Raw genomic sequence first — 19,649 nt, forward strand, 5'->3', positions numbered from 1 at the left:
ACGATTTCGTCGGAATTACCGTCGCCCCGCGGTCATTACTTCGCCCACGTGTCCTCGAGTGCGCTCCGACGCGATACACGCGAACGTTCGTCCGTCCGTCCATCAGTCAGTCCGTCGGTCATGTGTCCGTCGAGTCTTCCGAAAAGGAGGAGAGATGACACGCGTGCCGGGCGCACGACGATTGATTAGGGTCATCCCCGCGGCAACCAATGGGCAAACACAAATAAAACCGGCGGACACCCTGGAGCGACTCCGCGGAGCGTCCTCAGTAGACAGCTGACCGGTTTCTACACGCAATATCCGCTTTGAGTTTTCGACGTGCATCACGGCGAATCCCGAAAGAGAAAGAAACAAAAATAGAGAGCGAGAAAAAGAGAGAGAGAGAGAGAGAGAATCACCCGGGGAGGAAGCAGCCCGATGCCATAACTGCGACTACGTTTCCACCCTCGAGCCGTAACTGGACCGCGAAGGCCGCGCTTCCACCCCGGCGTCCTACTTCTCTCACACACGCCGCTCGCTCGTTCGTTCACTCGGAGACCGAACTAACGATATCGAGCTCGATATAAGCGCAGTTACGCTTAATCGCGCCGGAAGTACTCCGGAGTCGCTCGCTCCGAAGGAAGCGGCGGACTTTCGCCGAACGCCCCCACCCCCCGTGTCGTTTGACGAAGGGTGGAATACTGATAAGTGATATCGCGCCGGGCGAGAATCCGTTGTAGCGAGAATCCCGGAGAGTATTTCCCGATCATCTTCGGCCGTTTTCCCGGAGAGAACGCCGAGTCCCCGCGCGAGTTTCACGGACGAGCGATCATGGCGTTCGGCGGTCGTGTCGTCGGTATTTGTTTGCTGCACGTTCTATCAGCGGTTTTCACGGTCCACGGGGTGGAGGACATGTCGGGCGACAAGCAGAAGCCGCAGACGCAGTCGAGGCCGGTGAATCTCTGTAGGTTTCACTCTTCGGGATGGATCGGGGCTTCGATGGGGTGGCCCGAGCTCGTAAACATATTTCACGATTGATCAACGCCATAACGTGTGTTTATCGAGTGACGCGTTTGTTATCGCGCGATAAGAATCTCCCGCGGTCTCTTATGGGCGCAGCAGCGAGGCTTTCGTCTCGTTCGGAGAGAGAGTCCGAGGAGCTTCTCTCCGGGCTCTGTACTTGCCGTGGGAAAGTTTTATCTTTCGTAACGAGGCGTAACTTTCCTTTTAGACTAGAATGATTTTTTAAGACAGTTTACCAAGCGGAACCCCGTAGGATGTTACTTAAGATTAATCGTCTCCGGCTCGACTTCACCTCGACTTTTCTTTTTGCATGCCGCGTCGACGGTACCTTTCTCCCCTGCGATTAGTTATAATTAATGGCGTGAAGAACGAGATCGCCAACGCGAGCGTGACGAACGCCCTGAAGACTCTGCGGGAGAAGTTTCCGAGTTATCTGGGCCGGGTGTCGACGGTGCAGATTAACGAGACCGATGTCGGCGAAATCATGGACAACATATGCCAGACTTGGAGTTCGGCCATCAGCCAGGGTGGCTCCACAGTCCCCGACTTGGTCCTGGATGTGTCCACGGCCGGTGTGAGCGCCGAAGTCGCCAGCTCGATTACCGCCTCTTTCGGACTGCCGACCTTGTCCGCTCAGTACGGGCAAGAGAACGATATCCAGTACTGGAGGAACCTGGATGTCGATCAGAGGAATTACCTGATCCAGGTACCGTGATTGGTTGTGTACGTTGACTGTGTGGACACGTGAAGACACGTCTGTCGGGGTAGAAACACGTTCGAACGTTTTCTCTTTTATCGCATTTATGTTAATATATATGTTATAATAGTGTATTGCCACATTATTAATGATAATAGATTAATAGATTAGAGATAAGGCTGTGTGAGAAATGTGTCATGAGCCAAAGTACATATGATGAAATAATAAAGCAAAAATTAACACTTCAACTCGCGTTAATTATGCATTGCAATATTAAACATGAAATGAGATATTAATTTGTGCTTTATTATTGCGCTATGTATTTACTGCATGTTGGCTCTTCATGACTGAATATTAACATTACAACAGTCATATTACGTTTATTTATGATTTCGCACTCGATAACATGAATGCGTAACTGATGCTCGGTGTTGACTGGATATCAACTAAATTGCAACTTATTATTTTCTTCTTATTATTTTCTTTATTATGTCTTGCTACGCTTCCCGCGTAACTTCGGAATTAGACAAGCAGTCGGCACGTTATTAAATCCGAATACCCGCGTGGGGATTCGCGAGGTCGTCTTTCACTTCGTCAGTCGTCGCAACTTCTTAAACATCTCAGCATCTCGTGTGTCGCGACTGCTGCAGGTGATGCCGCCGGCTGACCTGGTGCCGGAGGCGATCCGGCAGCTGGCGATCCTCCTGAACATCACCAATGCCGCCATCATCTTCGACAAGAACTTCGTGATGAATCACAAATACAAGAGCCTGCTGCTCAACGTGCCCACGAGACACGTCATCAACGAGATGGAGGCTTCGATCGACGCGTCGCGGCTTCAGTTAATGGGACTACGGGATCTCGACGTGGTGAACTACTTCCTGCTTGGCGACGGCGACTCCGTCAATGTGGTGTTGGACAGCGGCGAGTCGTTGAGCTTCACCGGCAGCAAGTACGGCTGGTTCGTCTTGAGCTTGGACGACGAGATGTGGCCGAGCTGCTCATGCGAGAACATCACGGTGCTGTTCTTGAAGCCACAGCCGCCGGCAGCCGCGGACGACAAGAATCAGGCGGAATTCGCGGCGAGGGCGAGCTTGCCGAGACCGCTTCTCAGCTCCGCCTTCTACTACGACCTCACCTTGTTGGGCGTCAGGGCGATGAAGTCGGCCCTGGACAGCGGTGAATGGCCGTTGGAGCCGCATCATATCGATTGCGACAGCTACAATGGCACGAATCGACCTACGAGGGGCTTGGACCTGCTCTCGAAACTCGTGGCGATCTCGAAGGACATGACGCCGACGTACGCTGGCATCACTTGGGGCACGAAGAACGGCGAGCATCACGCGACGTTCACCATGAACATGTATATGACAAACATCGAGCGCGAGAAGCTCGTGTCCAAGGTGGAGAGCGGGGTCTGGCATGCGGGCATCGAGTCACCCTTGCAGGCAAGTCGAAGTGAGAAGCGCGGAGTGTGTTTTCCGATATTGCGGCACTGCATCAGTTAGACGCCATCCGCGCAGATCACCCTTCTGTATATATACGCGTGCTCGTGCAACCTTCGTGGTTTCTTCGTCTTCTCGTCACGACGTGTTTTCTGAAAAGTCCGGATTTCATTCGACAGTCGATCCTCGGATCGGCTTTTCCCCTCGACCAATGTCAAGGATATCACGTCGGCGTCCTCCCGCGGCCTTCGTCGATTTTTCATTCAATCCTCAAGTGGTATATTCGAGAATTATTGATCACGCCTGACGGTCGCAGCTGACCGAGCGGTATTTATGCGATCGATTGCTCATATTTTCTACTTTATTTTTTTTTTCTTTCGTCCATATTGTATGTACTACCTTTCTTCACGAGCGTATACCTTCCCGAAGTATAATTCGAAAGGGCAGAGACGGATTTATGTCCGTCGTAATATCGAACTGAAATCACGTTGAGATCTACTTCGGCAACTTACTTATTTGCGCGTCCATTAAGTATTTATTCGCTCGCGAACTCGGAGGCTCACCGTTGTGTCGCGGTCGCGTAATAACAAAGACCTGGCGAATAACGAAGGGTGCAGGAGGTGAAGATTAATTTAAAACGAGATTTGCACCGGCCGCGCATTACTTACGCTTCGTTCGAAGAATGAGCGCTTTAATGAAAGCACACGAACGTGCGAGAGATGCGAACGTTGCAATACGAAATACTCGTCATCGTTACACGGGTCATTAGATACAATGAAAGAAAGAACAATAGTAATTCCGCGAACGTAAATCCTGCTTTCGCCTCCTTTTGCTTCTTCGTCCTCGCTATCTATCTTCGCTTCTCCTGCAGCACTTCCCCTTCATCTCCATTTTCATCGTAACCTTATTCATCATCCACACTTTCACTTCTTCCAGTCTCTTCCTCCAGTTTCTTCTTCTATTACACTGTGGATGTCTATTGTCCTGTTCTGTTTCTGATCGTCAGTTCGGCTTGTTTTCTTGTTATCTATTGCTATTGTATCTTTGTTTCATTTATTAACCTGTTATTAACCTGTTTGTTTATTGAATACTGAGCCTTGATTACTTTCTCCATCTTCATTAAATGCTTCTTCCTCTATATTCTTCTAGATCTTCGCTTATGACTGTGTCATCACCTCTATGCTTAGCACTCATTCACGACAATCATTGCCGAAGAACAGGTTATACCTGACCGCAAATCGTACAGGGTCTGTCTGGACGTTCTTGTCGCACTGGCGCACCCTGAATTTCGAAATTAAATCGGAAGATGAAGTGGAGACACGACAGGCTGGCCACGTTATACTCACGATACTCCATATAGGGGCGTTTTTCCTCAGGAAGGTACCATACGTTCCCTGATTCAAACCTGCGGTAGGCAATCTACTTTACGGCAGTATTGAACGTTCCGTCTGCTCAGTTATCGGACGAAAATGTGTTCGTGCAGAAGTCAATAGATCCTCATCCGGTTCTGAAAGGCTACTCAGTTTCAGAATCGAAGGGAATTCCACATGACTTTCATGAGGAGGTGTGCAAGATGCTATTGGAAAGGAACCAACCGCTTGTATGCTTTGAATCAAATCTACCCAGTTATATACGATCCCTTTTCTGCGCCATAGATCATTGCTAATCAAGTTCGGCGAATATCTCGGATCTCTGGTGGTATCATATCCTGCATCATATTTGAAGATATCTTCCACCTGATCTCGAACGTCGATTAGCTCGCCATTCTCTATTAGCAGGCGCTTCAAAGTGATATCCTGGATACGCTGAATCTATATCGACGATTCTTCCGTGTTTTTATCCAGAAACTCATGGAAGAACCATTTGGTATCGTGAAGATCGGCTGTGAATTCGGGAATATTGCGGGAGCAGGAGGGATTATCCTGTCCTGCAGGAGATTGCAGTCCTGCTGTTCTTCCTGCGCGCTATGTATTCCGACATTCCATATTGCCTCAACATCCTCATTAAACTTTGCTTGCAATCGTGCCAACTGTAAACGTTCAATTTCAAGTTGCAGTCGATCCTTCTCTCTTTGCCGTTCCATCGACTCAACAAACCCAAAGCTGTTTTTACTGTCCGGCTGTTGGGACTCAACGTTACTTACAATGGACACATTATTATTTTTATTGCAGGCATCGTTATTCTTGTTATTATATGAGTTTATTGTGTTGTTGCAATATGTCGTGCCAATATTCCTTCCCGTCCACCGAGAGATCTCTTCGATCAATACAGGTTGCAATGAGACTGTGAATTCTTCTTGAGTTCCACAAGTGTCGAACGTCGGCAAAGCTATTTTTATCATCCATTCATTGAGACCGGAATAAACAAATGGGAGAAGCGCAATCAACACGCGATAAACACGACGTTCGTCATCGTCGAGGATCATCGAAGGTGTGCGATGGAAAGTGGTGAAAAAAATAATTCCTCGATCACGAGCTCCTCTTTCGTTATCTTCGCGCGCATCACCCTCGCTCTCTGTCCCTCTTTCTAACGATGCTCGCTTATCTGTCCTGGGAAAAGTTCAAGGTGACGACGGATGGTCGTGTACACTTCTGTTTGCTCGCTCGCTATATCGCGCGAAAGCGTCACGAAAGTCCGCTCGATCACTTGCGCATTTAGTTCCGCTCGCTTTTCGCACCCTTCCACGCCTGCAGCTCGATAGCCCGCTTTCCACCCTCGAGCGTCGCGTTATCGTTAATCAACCACCACGCTATTACCACCACCATCACCACCACCATCATCATCACTAACACCCACGAGAGCGGAGTTTTGCGCGAAGGTCACCAACGAAGGCATGATGAACAACACCGCGGTGACGAGTTACCGGGTGATAACCTTGCAACACCCGCCCTTCGTCATGTACAACAACGAGACCAATCAGTGGTACGGCTTCTGCATCGACCTGCTGGACGCGATCCGCGAGACCGTGCCGTTCGAGTACGAGATACGGGAGGCCGAGGACCAGAGCTACGGGGCGTTGAGCGAGAACGGTAGCTGGAACGGCATGATCCGCGAGCTGATCGAGAAGCGGTCCGACATAGCGCTCGGCTCGCTCTGGGTGATGGCCGAGCGGGAGAAGGTCGTGGACTTCACCGTACCGTACTACGACCTGGTCGGGCTGACGATCATGATGCAGAAGACGAAGACGTCGACGTCCCTCTTCAAGTTCCTTACCGTGCTGGAGAACGAGGTCTGGCTGTGCATACTGGCCGCGTACTTCTTCACCAGCTTCCTCATGTGGGTGTTCGACCGTTGGTCGCCGTACAGCTATCAGAACAACCGGGAGAAGTACAAGGACGACGAAGAGAAGAGGGAGTTCAACCTGCGCGAGTGCTTCTGGTTCTGCATGACCTCGTTGACGCCGCAGGGCGGCGGCGAGGCGCCGAAGAACCTGTCGGGAAGATTGGTGGCCGCCACGTGGTGGCTCTTCGGCTTCATCATCATCGCGTCTTACACGGCCAACTTGGCCGCGTTCCTCACCGTCTCCAGGCTGGAGATACCGATCGAGACCTTGGAGGATCTCAGCAAGCAGTATAAGATACAATACGCTCCCACGCTCAACTCGCCGGCGTTCACCTACTTCCGCAGGATGGCGGACATCGAGGCGCGGTTTTACGAGTGAGTGACTTCATGTTCGCGACCAGCGTCACGCACACGCGTGACTCACCCGATCTTTCACCTCCCCGAGCTCATGTTCACTCCGGATTTTCCATTTTTATCTAACACGTTCGTTGCGAACAATTGAGAAACACCCGGTATATTTTGAGTATTACTACACGTTATTACGAACTTTGCGCCACGGTATTTTCGGAATCGAATGGTCTGATCAATTTGTAATATTTTTCCGAAATTTTCTCACTTTATTTTGAATTAAGGGCAATGGCGTCCTTAACAGCTTGACGCGGTGCAAATGAAGATTCTTGATCAGTGGAACGTGTGCAATTTGTCGTGCGCAGAATCTGGAAAGACATGAGCCTGAACGACAGCCTGTCCGACGTGGAGAGAGCGAAACTGGCCGTGTGGGACTATCCGGTTAGCGACAAGTACACGAAGATGTTCCAGGCGATGAAGGAGGCCGGCTTCCCGGCCGACATCAACGATGCGCTCAAGCGAATTCGGCGCGAAGGCTCGTACGCGAACAACGAGTTCGCTTATATCGGCGACGCGTCGACCATCAAGTATCTCTCCATGACGAACTGCGATCTGGCCCAAGTGGGGGAGGAATTCTCGAGGAAGCCGTACGCTATCGCCGTCCAGCAGGGCTCCGCGCTCAAGGATCAATTTAACAACGCGTACGTGTATGACAGAAGCGTTCGTGTACTCTCGCGAGCTCGCGATGATATTCTCACGTTGTTTCTCTCGCAGGATCCTCATACTGTTGAACAAGAGGAGACTGGAGAAGTTGAAGGACAAGTGGTGGAAGTACAACCCCGAGAAGAAAAACTGCGACCTGGAGAATGATCAGAGCGACGGCATCAGTATCCACAATATCGGCGGCGTGTTCCTCGTCATCTTCGTCGGCATCGTCTTCGCTTGCTTCACGTTGGCGATCGAGTATTGGTACTACCGGCATCGGTCGAAAGTCAGCGATCTGCAGAAAAGCGCCTCGCCCAAGACGAAGATCATGAAGGCGGTGAAACCGATCAGGCTCAATCTACACCCCGCCCCGACGCACGGTGTACAACCTTCGCAGAGATCGCGATTCTAGATTCTACATTCGGACCCGTTCGGGGAATCGCTCGCGTGGAAACATAGAGCAAGAGATTATAACTGTGTAGAGTTTATTGCACGAAGAAATACATGTGTTTTCAGGCGTATTGATGTCTCTTTTTTTTTTCCTTTTCTGGTTTCTGTTTACACCAATGAGACCAGACAGACTCACGAATGTTTTTCTCAGTTAGCGCGACGGTAAAGTGATCATTGCGAAGTACCAAGTCCTGACAGGTCGATCTGTGTATCTTTTATACCGAGAATTACGCGCACACGTATTTGATCGGATAATTTTATCACGAGAAACGGTAAAGGTGCTTCCTCGATTTTCGGGTGCACAAAGAACGAAGAAATAACTGCAGGAGGGGAGAACTGGAAAGGTACAATTTAAGCATATACACGATCTTCACATTTGCAGTGCCTTTATTGGATTTCTCCGTACAATCCGCATAATTCGCCAGTCGCGTCTCTTTCTTTCTCGCATTATTCTCCGAAGGTATAGCCATTCGTGAATGGCATCCTTTCGACGCGTTAACACTTTTTGTTTTGAACGTACGCTCGGCATCTGCAACCTAGTAACACTTCTCGCGTACCCGTCGCGGGGTAAGCATGTCCTCAAATTACACGATTTTTTTTTCTTTTATACATACGTTCTCAATTATCCTGTCTCGGGGGGAGCACAGGAAAAGCATCGGATACAGGGAGATTTGGAGCATCGGGATAAGGGAAGAGGATAGTCGAGGGATTAATCTTCTAGGGAGTTAAATTATAATTAGAAAAATACAATTAAGATAATTCATTATTAATTAAGAAAAACGACAAGAAAAGAAAAACAGCGCTCGAATGAAATACCCGAGTTGCAATCATATGCAGCATTCAAATAAGTACTCAAAACTGTCTGTAATTCCTAACTTTCGCGCGTTCGTTTTTCTTATTTAATTTCGATGCGCAAAACGTCCAATACTATAGGCGGCACGTCGGACGAGAAACGAAATTGCTCCCTACGATTTTTTCTACGAAAAATCAGCGCACTAAGTTTCCTTGTAAATCACATAAAAGTAATCAACAACCTACAACTGAAATCACGTGGACTACGTTCTTCGACGTTTTCTCGACGTGAAACGCTGTGTAAGGTGTACACTTTTTTTTCCTTTTTTTTTCATATTTCGTTTCTTTCCTCCTTACTCGTCAAAGGATTAATGTTCATTTATCTAAATGAATATTGAATAGTCACGCGTCTCACTTTATTTCGATATCGCGTGTTGCTTATTACGAGTGACGATGGGGTTTATTCGTGTCTTCTTGGATACATGCATAACAAATTCCACATGCCAAGAGGACCCCCATTCACGCTCCTATCGTTTGTATCTTCGTTTTGCAATAAAAACAAGTATACCTAAACTTCAAATCTTCAGTCACGTAGTTTATTTCCCCAGCTTACATTATTCGTTCCGGCATCGTCACAAATATGTCAGTGCCAATCTTCTTCAACAGCTTTTCCCTCACCTTGTTCATACAGTTCTTCCTGTCGAGATGGAAATGCATGGAAATGTTAAGCGTACAATCACAATCAATGTAATAAAATGAAAATTTTCGCATCAACGAATTTCTAATTACAACGTGCGGTTTTATGATTATTATGCAAATAACGCATTTACAAAGTAGTATATACGTAAGTATATACGTGTTTACAACGTTTCTTACCATTCTCTATCATCTGCCAGATTGATCTTGACTGCTGCCCGGTACATTCTATCTAAAATATACTTCCGTTTCTCTTCCTCATTACGAAACACAACTGTAGTGTCATCATCATCACTTTCCTCTTCATCCTCGTCCTCATCCTCATCTTCCTTTCTATTCTCTTCACACTTTTTTTCTCCATTCTCTACTTGTCTTTCTTCATCATTCTCGTCTTCATAATCGTCATCGTCGTCATCGTCGTCTTCGTCGTCGCCATCATCGTCATTATCATCATCATCCCCATCATCATCATTATTATTATCATCATTATCATCATCGCCATCAACATCACTATCATCATCATCGTCGTCGTCGTCTTCATCGTCGTTTTCGTTTTCATCACCGTCATCATCATCATCATTATCTATTTCATTATTATCGTTCTTGTTATCGTCATGTTCTTTACTTGTATTGTATTTGTCGTCGTCATCATTGTCAACCTGATCGTGATCATTATTATCGTGCCCATGTTCATTTTTATTTTTTGCTTCTTTTTTATCCTGTTCGTGGCACTTTTCGCGATCCTTTTTCTTTCTATCACTCTGGGCGCTTTCGTTCTTGTTCACCTCATGCTCCACTTCCCCTTCGTTCTCATCTTCATCGCAGCCTTTCTCATCGTCCACACCTTCACCTTCCAATTTCTTTCTATTTCCATTATGATGTGGATGTCCATTCTGTTCTATTTCCGGCTCGTCAGTTTGGCTTGTTTTCTTGTTATCTATTGCTATTGTATCTTTGTTTTGTGTAACCTGTTTATTTGTTGGATACTGAGCCGTGATTATTTTTCCCCCTTCAATAACTACTTCTTCTTCGTCCTTGTTTATGACAGTATCTTCACCTCTAAGTGGGGTACTATCATAACAATCATCGTCGAAGATGAGTCTACGCCTGACCGCAAATCGTACAGGGTCTGTTTGGATGCTCTTGTCGCACTGGCGTACCCTGAATTTCGGAGTTAAATTGGAAGATATCGTTGACACGACGGGGCTGGCTGTGTCATTCTCACGATACTCCATATAAGGGCTCTCTCCGCCAGGAAGGTACCATACGTTCCCTGACTCAGACCTGCGGTAGGCGACTTGTTCTACAGCAGTATTGACGGGGAATGTAGTTCCGTCTGCCCAGTAACCATCGTCCTTTATCGGACGAAAATGTGTTCGTGCGGAAGTCAACAGATCCTCATCTGGTTCTGGAAGGCTACTCAGCTTCAGAATCGAAGGGGATTCCACATGACTTCCATGAGGAGGCTTACAAGATGCTATTGGAAAGGAACCAACCGCTTGTATATTTTGAGTCAAATATACCCAGTTATCCTCAATTCCTTTCCTGCGCCACAGATCATTGCTAATCAAGTCCGGCCAATTTCTTGTATCTTTGGTGGTATTATATCCTGTAAATAACAGACACATATTAGAGAGGCAGAACAAACGAATGAATGTCCATTCTGCAGAGAGTAAGAAAAAGAGAGAGGAAGGTCGTTCGTGAGAATGAAAGAGAGGGGAAGAGAACGACCGGCCAATAAACGGAAGATATAAAATCCTGACGAAATTTTATCTATGTATGTATTATGAAATATATATCTAACCTGCGTTATAATTAAAGTTGTTTTCCACCTGATCCTGGACGTTGATTAGCTCGCCATTCTGTACATCACTGATAGGCGCTTCAAGGCGAGATCCTGGATATAGTGAATCTATATCAATGATTTTCCCATTTTTCGAGCCAGATGAATAGACGCTCATAGGAGAACCATTTGGTATCGTGAAGATCGGCTGTGAATTCGGGAATATTGCGGGAGCAGGAGGGATTATCCTGTCCTGCAGGAGATTGCAGTCCTGCTGTTCTTCCTGCGCGCTATGTATTCCGACATTCCATATTGCCTCAACATCCTCATTAAACTTTGCTTGCAATCGTGCCAACTGTAAACGTTCAATTTCAAGTTGCAGTCGATCCTTCTCTCTTTGCCGTTCCATCGACTCAACAAACCCAAAGCTGTTTTTACTGTCCGGCTGTTGGGACTCAACGTTACTTACAATGGACACATTATTATTTTTATTGCAGGCATCGTTATTCTTGTTATTATATGAGTTTATTGTGTTGTTGCAATATGTCGTGCCAATATTCCTTTCCGTCCACCGAGAGATCTCTTCGATCAGTACAGGTTGCAATGAGACTGTGAATTCTTCTTGAGTTCCGTAAGCGCTACCAGCAGGCATGGATGCTTCTATATTCGTTGCGGGTGCGTGAAATTCTTCGTTGGGCACTTTAAATTCTTCTTCCATAAGATTCACGTTCCTGCCGTCCACTTTGTCTAGCCTCGTCATCACTTCATCAACCAGCATCATTATTCCTGACAAGTTTGCCTGGGTACGCAGAGACAGAGAAGATATTTCGAATTAAAATTAAATATTCTCCTTTAGTTTTCAACTTGGAGCTAAAATCTCGTAGTTACAATACGGACAAAACGATACTGTCGAACTAAACGAAAGGAAATTCTTTATCACAGTCGATTATAGTCTGGAATTTTATTGGAATTTAGCACAATTTTGTTTTAGTACTGCCAATTGAATTAGCGTATGTGAAGTAGTCGGAATTCTCGAGACCAATTGGATTGGCATTTGCGAGGGTTATATTACAGCCTAGAGATTGCATTTACATTAAAACGTCACGTTAAAACTTACATCGAAACTGCTAGCACCTATCAGACATCCCAGGGCAATAGCTCGTCGTTCGGCTCGCATACAGTCACCAAGTGTCTCCAGCTCTTCTATGGATGAGGCAAAGAGGTGTTGTCCTGTGTATGTGTCTACTCCAACGATCCCTTGCACAGTACTTAGGGCCGAGATGGGGTAGCGCAATAGAGAGATTAAAAACTCCAGGTATCTGGACACGTTTACTCCCAATATACACAGCTCTACATAAAGCCACATGCGCAACTCATCCTCGGCCCTTAAGCTGAAGAATTCACGCCCTTGAGGGGACGTAGCTATCCCAACCAGATGTTCTCTCGGGCTCCTCATTCCCTCTTACGGAATATTCCCCTAGACCCAGAAACTCTAACAAACTCCACTACCCCTCGGGTGATCATCTCTCCTATGGAATTACAAATAAGATTATCACACAATGTAATATGTGTGTTGCAAGGGTTAAGATTAGATAAAGGGGACAAGGTCGCTTATACGAACATAGTGTGGACTCACCTATATACAGTAAGGTAATACGGTATTTTATTATTGTCCTTTAATGTTTCAATTTAACTGAATCCACCACCATAACGCTCGGGCTCGTCAAGTGTTTCTTTTCAATTCTTATTTGAAATCTTTTTTATTATTTTGCGTTTTGCAGTTACTTAATTGCCCGGGAACGGTATTAATGTTTCTTAGAGTTTCAGTTACGTTGTTTAAAAATTATTTAATTCTTGTACATGGGTGGTGGATGTATTATTAGAGTGAGGCTGGCAGGTCTAGTGAAGGATAACAAGTATAGTTTCCTTCCCATTTTGACACTGTAAGTTAACAGAAAACAGTTTGAATAAACGTTCCGGTTGGAAGGAAAGCCTCATCTTGTTTACATTTTGTGTTTTTTCAACATTTACACGGAATTCAAGTGTTTTCTCCGAAATGTAAACAAAACAGAAAAGGACTCGGGACATTTTCCTCGTCACGACTCGCTTCTACATGTTAGATCTTTCATAAAAAGAGCTTCGTTCCATCGTTTGAGAGCCCGTTCGCGATCGAAAGAACCAAACTACTGAGAGTCAAAAACTGGGCACAGATTCGTGGGTGTTTCCAAGCTCGCTTGTACAGAGTCGCTCATACACTTCGAAATTAGATCTTTACCGACGTCACTGCGCGGATTCTCTACGTTCCAAAGCAACGCGATTACTTGGGAGCATGATTTTATTACGCGACATATACTTGACATCTCTTTGAGACGATCACCAAAAGCTGTCAGCAGAATGCGAGAGACGTTAGCAGTCGTCTCGACGATAACATGACCATACAGGATGATGAAATTGTGATGTCACGACACGCAGGAGGCTGACAAACGTACCGAGGCCAAGTAGCAGTCACACGCGGTGCGCAATGTGCGTGCAAACAGAGACGCACGTTGGTGGCGGCACGCGTGCCAGAGACCGTTGCGATCGCTGTCAAAGAGACGTCATTATCTACAGATAGGAGAGAACGCGTAATCTCCTTCCGCATTATCTCGCATCGACGAAAAAGGCTGTGCGACGCCACACGGGAGAACACACGATGCGTACGACGCGACGTAACGTGACGCGCGAGATCCGCGAGGCGGCCGCCGAGAATTTTCCTTCTCTCTCTCTCACTCTCTCTCTTTTAGGCGTGTGTATGCGTGTGTGTACTCTGGCACGCGTGGTGTCCGCGACGCGTGCCTCGCGCTACTCTTGGCGATTGTTGGCGGGCAATAAGAGAGCACCTCCCGAACGGGCAATGCAAATAACCTTGCCGATTGCGCTATATAATGTTTCGCCTGAGTCATAGCTCTGCCCGGAACGAGAGCCCCGTGCGTGACGTTACGAAACGCGCGAACCGCGAGACGTTCGTTAGCGCGCGCGGCTCACGACGAGGTAGACGCGCGCGACAGCGTGCGCGAGTGTCGTGCCGCGATAACGATGAATCCAGGCCACTTTCTGACCTACCTGCATGCCTCGAGAGATGATTCTCACCCCGGCCTCTTCTACACACCCCTCTTAGTGAAAAACATGGCGAGCTACTAATACTGAAACTTCCAAACTTCCACTTACCATCTCGGCCGTGGAGTCACAGTATCAACACAGTGATACGCGGCCCGCTTCTTCTTATCGCACGTGCTGCTCCCTCTGGTAGCCAATGAACACTCGCGAACGGACTCGCCCCGTAATACACTAGGACGTAACCGAACGAATCACGGGGAAAAGCTTTCACGTCGTCGAGTGTGTATTCACAGTCCCGTTTAATTTACGCAGCTCTCTTAATGAAGAACGCCTCGACTTAACGAAGAAGTGGGTGAAAAGTTGAACGAGATGCCGGGTGAATGGACGAAACGTCGGTGTCTCGAACGCGTGTCGCACCGGACGTAACTAGACGCAAAGTTCCTAGTTTGCGACCGAATATTCAAACGCACTTTGGAATTTCCACTTGCTGATTCGCTCGAACAAAGTGCATATGTAATACACTACGTACACCGTTTTTTATAAATGCGTCTGGTAGTCAAGTGAATAATCGTGAACGAAGCTTCGTGTCGCGACGAATACTGCGAAACGAGACTCGAGATTTTAGATTGCTTCTGGACTTCGAGAAGGCAAGCTTGTTGCAAACGCGTCACGAAGAAACTGAAGAATAAACGAATGAATGGAAGAGATCTTCCCTTTATAGGATTTCTCCTGATGAGAAACGCAAAAAATCCCGTGAAGCCAAACCATAAAAGATTCATTGACTCGCCGTTATTTTGAGATAACGCGGAGCCAATGAAAACTCTGCATTCTCTAGGAAGAAACTGTAACGCCCACGAGCATTCTATATTCCTTGTCTTGGTAACACTTTCGCATCTACCCAAGCTGTGTGGGGCATATTGTTCGGCTTATATGTAGTTGATTTATGGTATATACTTAAATATTAGTCCTTTGCAGGTATACGACTATTAATTTCTCGAAAACTTTCTCTCGACCCTTCCCTAAAAAATATGACACTATCGGACTGATACTTAAGAGATATTCGAACAATAGTTTTGAATCGGACGGAAAATTTTGTCAAGTCGAAAACCGTCCCGAGCTAGATTGTGCTTTTCTAGTTTAATTTCCGTCGTTACGTTTCCATTTTAAGTACTTCTTTCAAATCTCACACTCCGAAAATAAGAAGGACGATAAAGGTTAAACGCGATATCCGGATTAAATCGGTCGAAGAAGGGGATATTTTTATACAGAGAATATATTATAAATAATATTTCGCAAATTACAAATGTGCGTGGTCTCTCTTATACGTTCTACTGTTGTAAACTGTTCCGTCTTAAGTACTTGTCACACTGCAGGCGTCACAAGTGTCTTGACGTCTGAATTGCACCGCGATACTTTTCGAGCGATGCAACTTCACGTTTAATAACGTCTAGCGACGCTACTTCCGCTACTTCAGTTCCTCGCGAACTTTCCCGCCTCGGTGTTCTCGGCTCGAAATTTTCGGACGCGTCCGTTACAATGTCTCCGTGTAATTACGCCTCGAATTACGAGATCGCGTCGCGATAGCCGACCGATCTCGTGTCACATGAGAGGATCGGTTCGCGAGACGTGAGGCATTTTGAATGGTCGAATTTTTGAACGGCTGCACATCGCAGCGTCGAGAGGTTATTCTTCTTCGCGTCGGTCGCACAGGTAACATATTCCCGGCCGATATTCACTGCCAGTACTGAAAATCTATAGTGTACGTAACATGAATTATAGATTTTCGGTACTGGCAGTGAATATCGGAATGCAGCCGTAGCTGTATCGGCGTATCGGGCTTGAGATTCAAAATGGATGATTCGGGAGGGGGAGGGGGGAAGTTCCGAACGAAATTCCGTAATGCAATTTATTTCTTCGTAGCAGGTTCGATCGTGAATCCGCCGAAGTGTAGCGGAGTATCCACGTTGGCGAAAGTGCATTTCTCAGAACAGCAGAAGATCGTTTATGAAGACAAGTCGGCGCGAAGATCCACCGGCCGTCGGGAAATGCCAATTATCGATGAGCCAAGTGAGTAGATCTCTTTCTTTTCACACGGTACGACTGATTTTTCTTTTCATTATTCTCTTCTCACCAGAAATAGCAATATCTCTTGACAAAAACATGTTTCTCTCTATTTGGGATGAGAAAAGAATAATGAAATGGAAAAGGGACATTGGAAATTGCTGGCGTTTTTTGTGGCTGTTTTTCGTGTCATAAAAACAGTAATGGTTAAGTATAGAAAAAAGATTAGAACCAAACTAAAAAGAACATAAAATCAATTGGCCCGAAGCTGATTTTACGGCGTTTGTAAAGGGGACAAAGCTAGAAGATTGATGATTTGTCTCGGCGTAGTCTTGCCCGAAAAACAATGTTTTAGAATATTGTACGTCTTTTTCGGTCGTCTCTGAAGCGACTTCTAATATTCACCTGAACACGTTTCGAGTCACTTGGGAAAGTACACAATTGAAACCATATGTTTTTAAGCGAAAGAAATTGTACGTTGCGCTTTTACGAGGGCTTGGCATTCTCAACATGTATGTTAGCTAAGAAAATATAATAAATCAACGGAATTTCTCATTTGTCAGACTGCACGGGCGTTCAAGATACGTCCTCATTCTTCTTTTTCTAGCTTCTCTCTTGGATGTTTTATAGTGTATTTTAATCCTTCACGTTATATGTTCTTCACTATTATTTCTCGCTACTAGAGATCCTCTTACACGTTCTTTTCCATCTCTATTTAAAATATTTACCACAACTATAAAATGCCTCCGCATGCCATTATTTATCATATTTTAAATTCAATTTGTAAAAAAAATATATGTAAGACATAACGACGACGGGGAGGGAGGCGTGAATAATCAACAGAACTTCGATATAAAGTTTCTTCTCTCGCGAGCACGATAAAACACCCGATTCTTTACGAGAAGAAAGAAAGCAATTCGAAAGAGGCGGAGGAGGGTGGGGGTAGAGGAGGCTCGATCGCCGGCGTTCTTGGCGCGGTTCCCGCGGCGGATGAAAGGAAGGGCGAGGTGAAAAAGGCCCGACGATGTATATAATCTGATATCGAGGCGCGGATAAAAGCTCGGATTAAAGTCCGGAATTAAATCATTTCGGGCCCCGGCGAGAATCCAGCGATATTAATCCACTGGCGCGCGTACACGTCGACTCCGCTGCACAGATCCATCCCCCTCGCTGTCCACCACCCCCCTCCTCCTCCTACCACCCTCGCCCGACAACGATCCCGACCCCTCGTCCTCTCCGCGCCATGGCTGGGTTCGCGGAGGTTAGTCGCTTCTCCTGGGGAACCGTCCGAGAGCTGCGCTGCGGCGACAGGGTGCACGCGGGGGTTGTAACCCCGCGGGATGGGCGAGGGATGAGGACGGGGGTGGTGAGCGGCGTACGTGTATGCGTGTGTGTTGTGTAAGGGCGGTTTTGCCACTGCGCAACCCGCACGACGCAGACGGCAGCCGGCTATATACCTGGTTCAACGACCACCGCCCTGCTCTCGTCCAACCCCGAAGTACCCGGTTCGAAGGGGATGCGCGACTCCCGACAACGGGGGCGCGACGGAGAGTGCCATCGACGGGACGATGGTGGAAGGTGGGCGAGGGAGAACGGTGTTGGCGGGGGTGAGCTGGTGGTGGGTGGCGGGATCGAGGGGTACGCCGGGGGTCTCGCCAGGCAGCCGGAGCGGCCCACGGGCCAGTTCCGTCTCGAGCTCAGGGGTAGAAGAGCTACTGGCCGCTTGTCTGCTCCCTTCTTTCGCTATAGTTTCATTTCTTTCCGTTTTAGTTCCTCTTCAGTTCCGATTGATTGACATGTACACGTATAATATATAACCGCAGTATCGGCACACGTACACGCACACGTACACACGAAACCGCATAATACATACGCGCACACACACACGCACGCACGCACGCGCGCGCACGCACACACACACACACACACACACACACACACACACACACACACACACACACACACACACACACACACACACACACACACACACACACACACACACACACACACACACACACACACACACACACACACACACACACANTTCATCATACATACACACCGTCGTCACGTAGGGACACCGACCGATGCTCTCACGCACAACGTCGTCTCCACGATCATATTCACACATATGTACACACATACACACATACATAAACACTAGGGAAAACACTTATATCCCGGTGTATACATAAATACGCACACACGTACAGCGACGTATGTACGGTACACGCACACGGTAAATTCGTTTGTTCGTTGTTCGTGGTTGAAAAAAAAAATTCGCAAGCACGATTAGTATACCGGCTTTCCCGTCGTCGTCGTCGTCGTTATCGCCGTCGTCGTCGCACGTTAAATGCACGGACACACCCGAGCCCAGTATCCAAGTATCCTTAGGTCCGTACCTGGCCAGGTGTATCGGGCCGTCGCGTAGTACCTGCGTCTTCTGTCCATTCAATGCGCGCGTGCATCGAGCGCGGGTTCGTTGAGTTTTAGGAAACGTAATTGTCGCCTTCTCAGGTACGTGCAAACATGTTATATCGATAAAGTGCCGGCTGAAATGCCGGGATCCCGTTCCCGAAAAGCACCTGCGTTGTCGGTTCGCCACGCGATGATTACCTCCTATGGTGTATGTTTGACGAAAATCCAGCACGAGGGGCGTTTCGTTCGGGAAACTAAGCGGTTTCGCGCACATTGCTGCGCTACCTGATCGTTTCACACGACGATTAACCCGATGTTGACCCTGTGTGCTCTTAGGGTGCCATTCAAGATTTCTTGTGAAACCCTGAACACGCCGCGACGGCGTTTTTCGGCTTTGAAATCTAAACCTAAATCAGTTTCCGCTTATTTCACAATCAGAAAAGCGCGGCCACGGCATTGATTTCAAGGTTTATAAGAAATTTTGGACGGCGCCGCCATACTGTAGAGGGCAAGGGGTTAATTTATTGCAGTAATATTGATCGGAGAAATTTCTAAATTGGCGAATCTTTAGTCAGATATTTCTTTCCGCATCTTCGTTTCGAAACACGCGCTAAACTATCGGCTAATGACGCGAAGCGACATTGAAAAATTGTGATGTTTTTTCCATGATTTTTCCATAATTTCCAAAGTTAACAACAATCGAGTGGCAACTGTATATCTCGGTTCATGCGAGTTTCACAAAGCAACTACGCATGAAGCTCCAGCTGCGATTCGGGAACGGGTATTGTGATAATGTGAAAGCATGTGTATTAATATTTGTCCATGTTTCATTTGATAATACATTTATTTTACCACTGTTAACATATTTATA

General features: G+C 46.9%; 3 protein-coding genes across 4 annotated transcripts in view; 2 read left to right on the forward strand and 1 right to left on the reverse strand.

Annotated features, from left to right (window-relative positions):
• The first annotated feature begins 140 nt into the window (after positions 1-140).
• Positions 141-8,622, forward strand: LOC106747756 (glutamate receptor ionotropic, kainate 5). Its single transcript, XM_014625628.1, has 6 exons — positions 141-943; positions 1,350-1,708; positions 2,350-3,147; positions 5,963-6,801; positions 7,140-7,475; positions 7,549-8,622. Exons 1-6 carry the CDS (start codon positions 811-813, stop codon positions 7,889-7,891), a joined length of 2,808 nt encoding a protein of 935 aa, XP_014481114.1. The 5' UTR covers positions 141-810; the 3' UTR covers positions 7,892-8,622.
• LOC106747755 lies at positions 8,299-14,409 on the reverse strand. Of its 2 annotated transcripts, XM_014625626.1 has the most exons (6): positions 14,303-14,409; positions 12,837-13,141; positions 12,318-12,729; positions 11,222-11,999; positions 9,598-11,026; positions 8,299-9,418 (listed from the first exon to the last, which is right to left on the reverse strand). In XM_014625626.1, exons 3-6 carry the CDS (start codon positions 12,654-12,656, stop codon positions 9,331-9,333), a joined length of 2,634 nt encoding a protein of 877 aa, XP_014481112.1. In that variant the 5' UTR covers positions 12,657-12,729; positions 12,837-13,141; positions 14,303-14,409; the 3' UTR covers positions 8,299-9,330. The 2 variants fall into 2 exon arrangements, with proteins under 2 accessions (XP_014481112.1, XP_014481113.1); XM_014625627.1 differs by lacking the exon at positions 12,837-13,141 and having other exon boundaries at positions 14,303-14,406.
• A 3,995-nt stretch (positions 14,410-18,404) lies between these two features.
• Positions 18,405-19,649, forward strand: part of LOC106747730 (ELAV-like protein 3) — a 51,789-nt gene continuing 50,544 nt past the window's right edge. Inside the window, exon 1 of the mRNA XM_014625576.1 lies at positions 18,405-18,877. The gene's annotated coding sequence lies outside the window, so the exon portion shown is untranslated. The remainder of the gene's footprint in view (positions 18,878-19,649) is intronic.

The sequence above is a fragment of the Dinoponera quadriceps genome, unplaced genomic scaffold, assembly GCF_001313825.1.
Source record: "Dinoponera quadriceps isolate SergipeBrazil2010 unplaced genomic scaffold, ASM131382v1 scaffold1395, whole genome shotgun sequence".
Classification (NCBI taxonomy): Eukaryota; Metazoa; Arthropoda; class Insecta; order Hymenoptera; family Formicidae; genus Dinoponera; species Dinoponera quadriceps.

What these genes read in the sequence shown, in the direction of transcription:
- LOC106747756 (XM_014625628.1), top strand. Translation starts at nt 811, where the DNA reads ATGGCGTTCGGCGGTCGTGTCGTCGGTATTTGTTTGCTGCACGTTCTA. An exon ending in GTCGAGGCCGGTGAATCTCT is followed by an intron (nt 944 to 1,349) that starts GTAGGTTTCACT and finishes CCCTGCGATTAG; the next exon opens with TTATAATTAATGGCGTGAAG. An exon ending in AGAGGAATTACCTGATCCAG is followed by an intron (nt 1,709 to 2,349) that starts GTACCGTGATTG and finishes CGACTGCTGCAG; the next exon opens with GTGATGCCGCCGGCTGACCT.
- LOC106747755 (XM_014625626.1), bottom strand. Translation starts at nt 12,656, where the DNA reads ATGAGGAGCCCGAGAGAACATCTGGTTGGGATAGCTACGTCCCCTCAA. An exon ending in CAACTTTAATTATAACGCAG is followed by an intron (nt 11,027 to 11,221) that starts GTTAGATATATA and finishes TGTTATTTACAG; the next exon opens with GATATAATACCACCAAAGAT. An exon ending in CTGGCAGATGATAGAGAATG is followed by an intron (nt 9,419 to 9,597) that starts GTAAGAAACGTT and finishes CCATCTCGACAG; the next exon opens with GAAGAACTGTATGAACAAGG.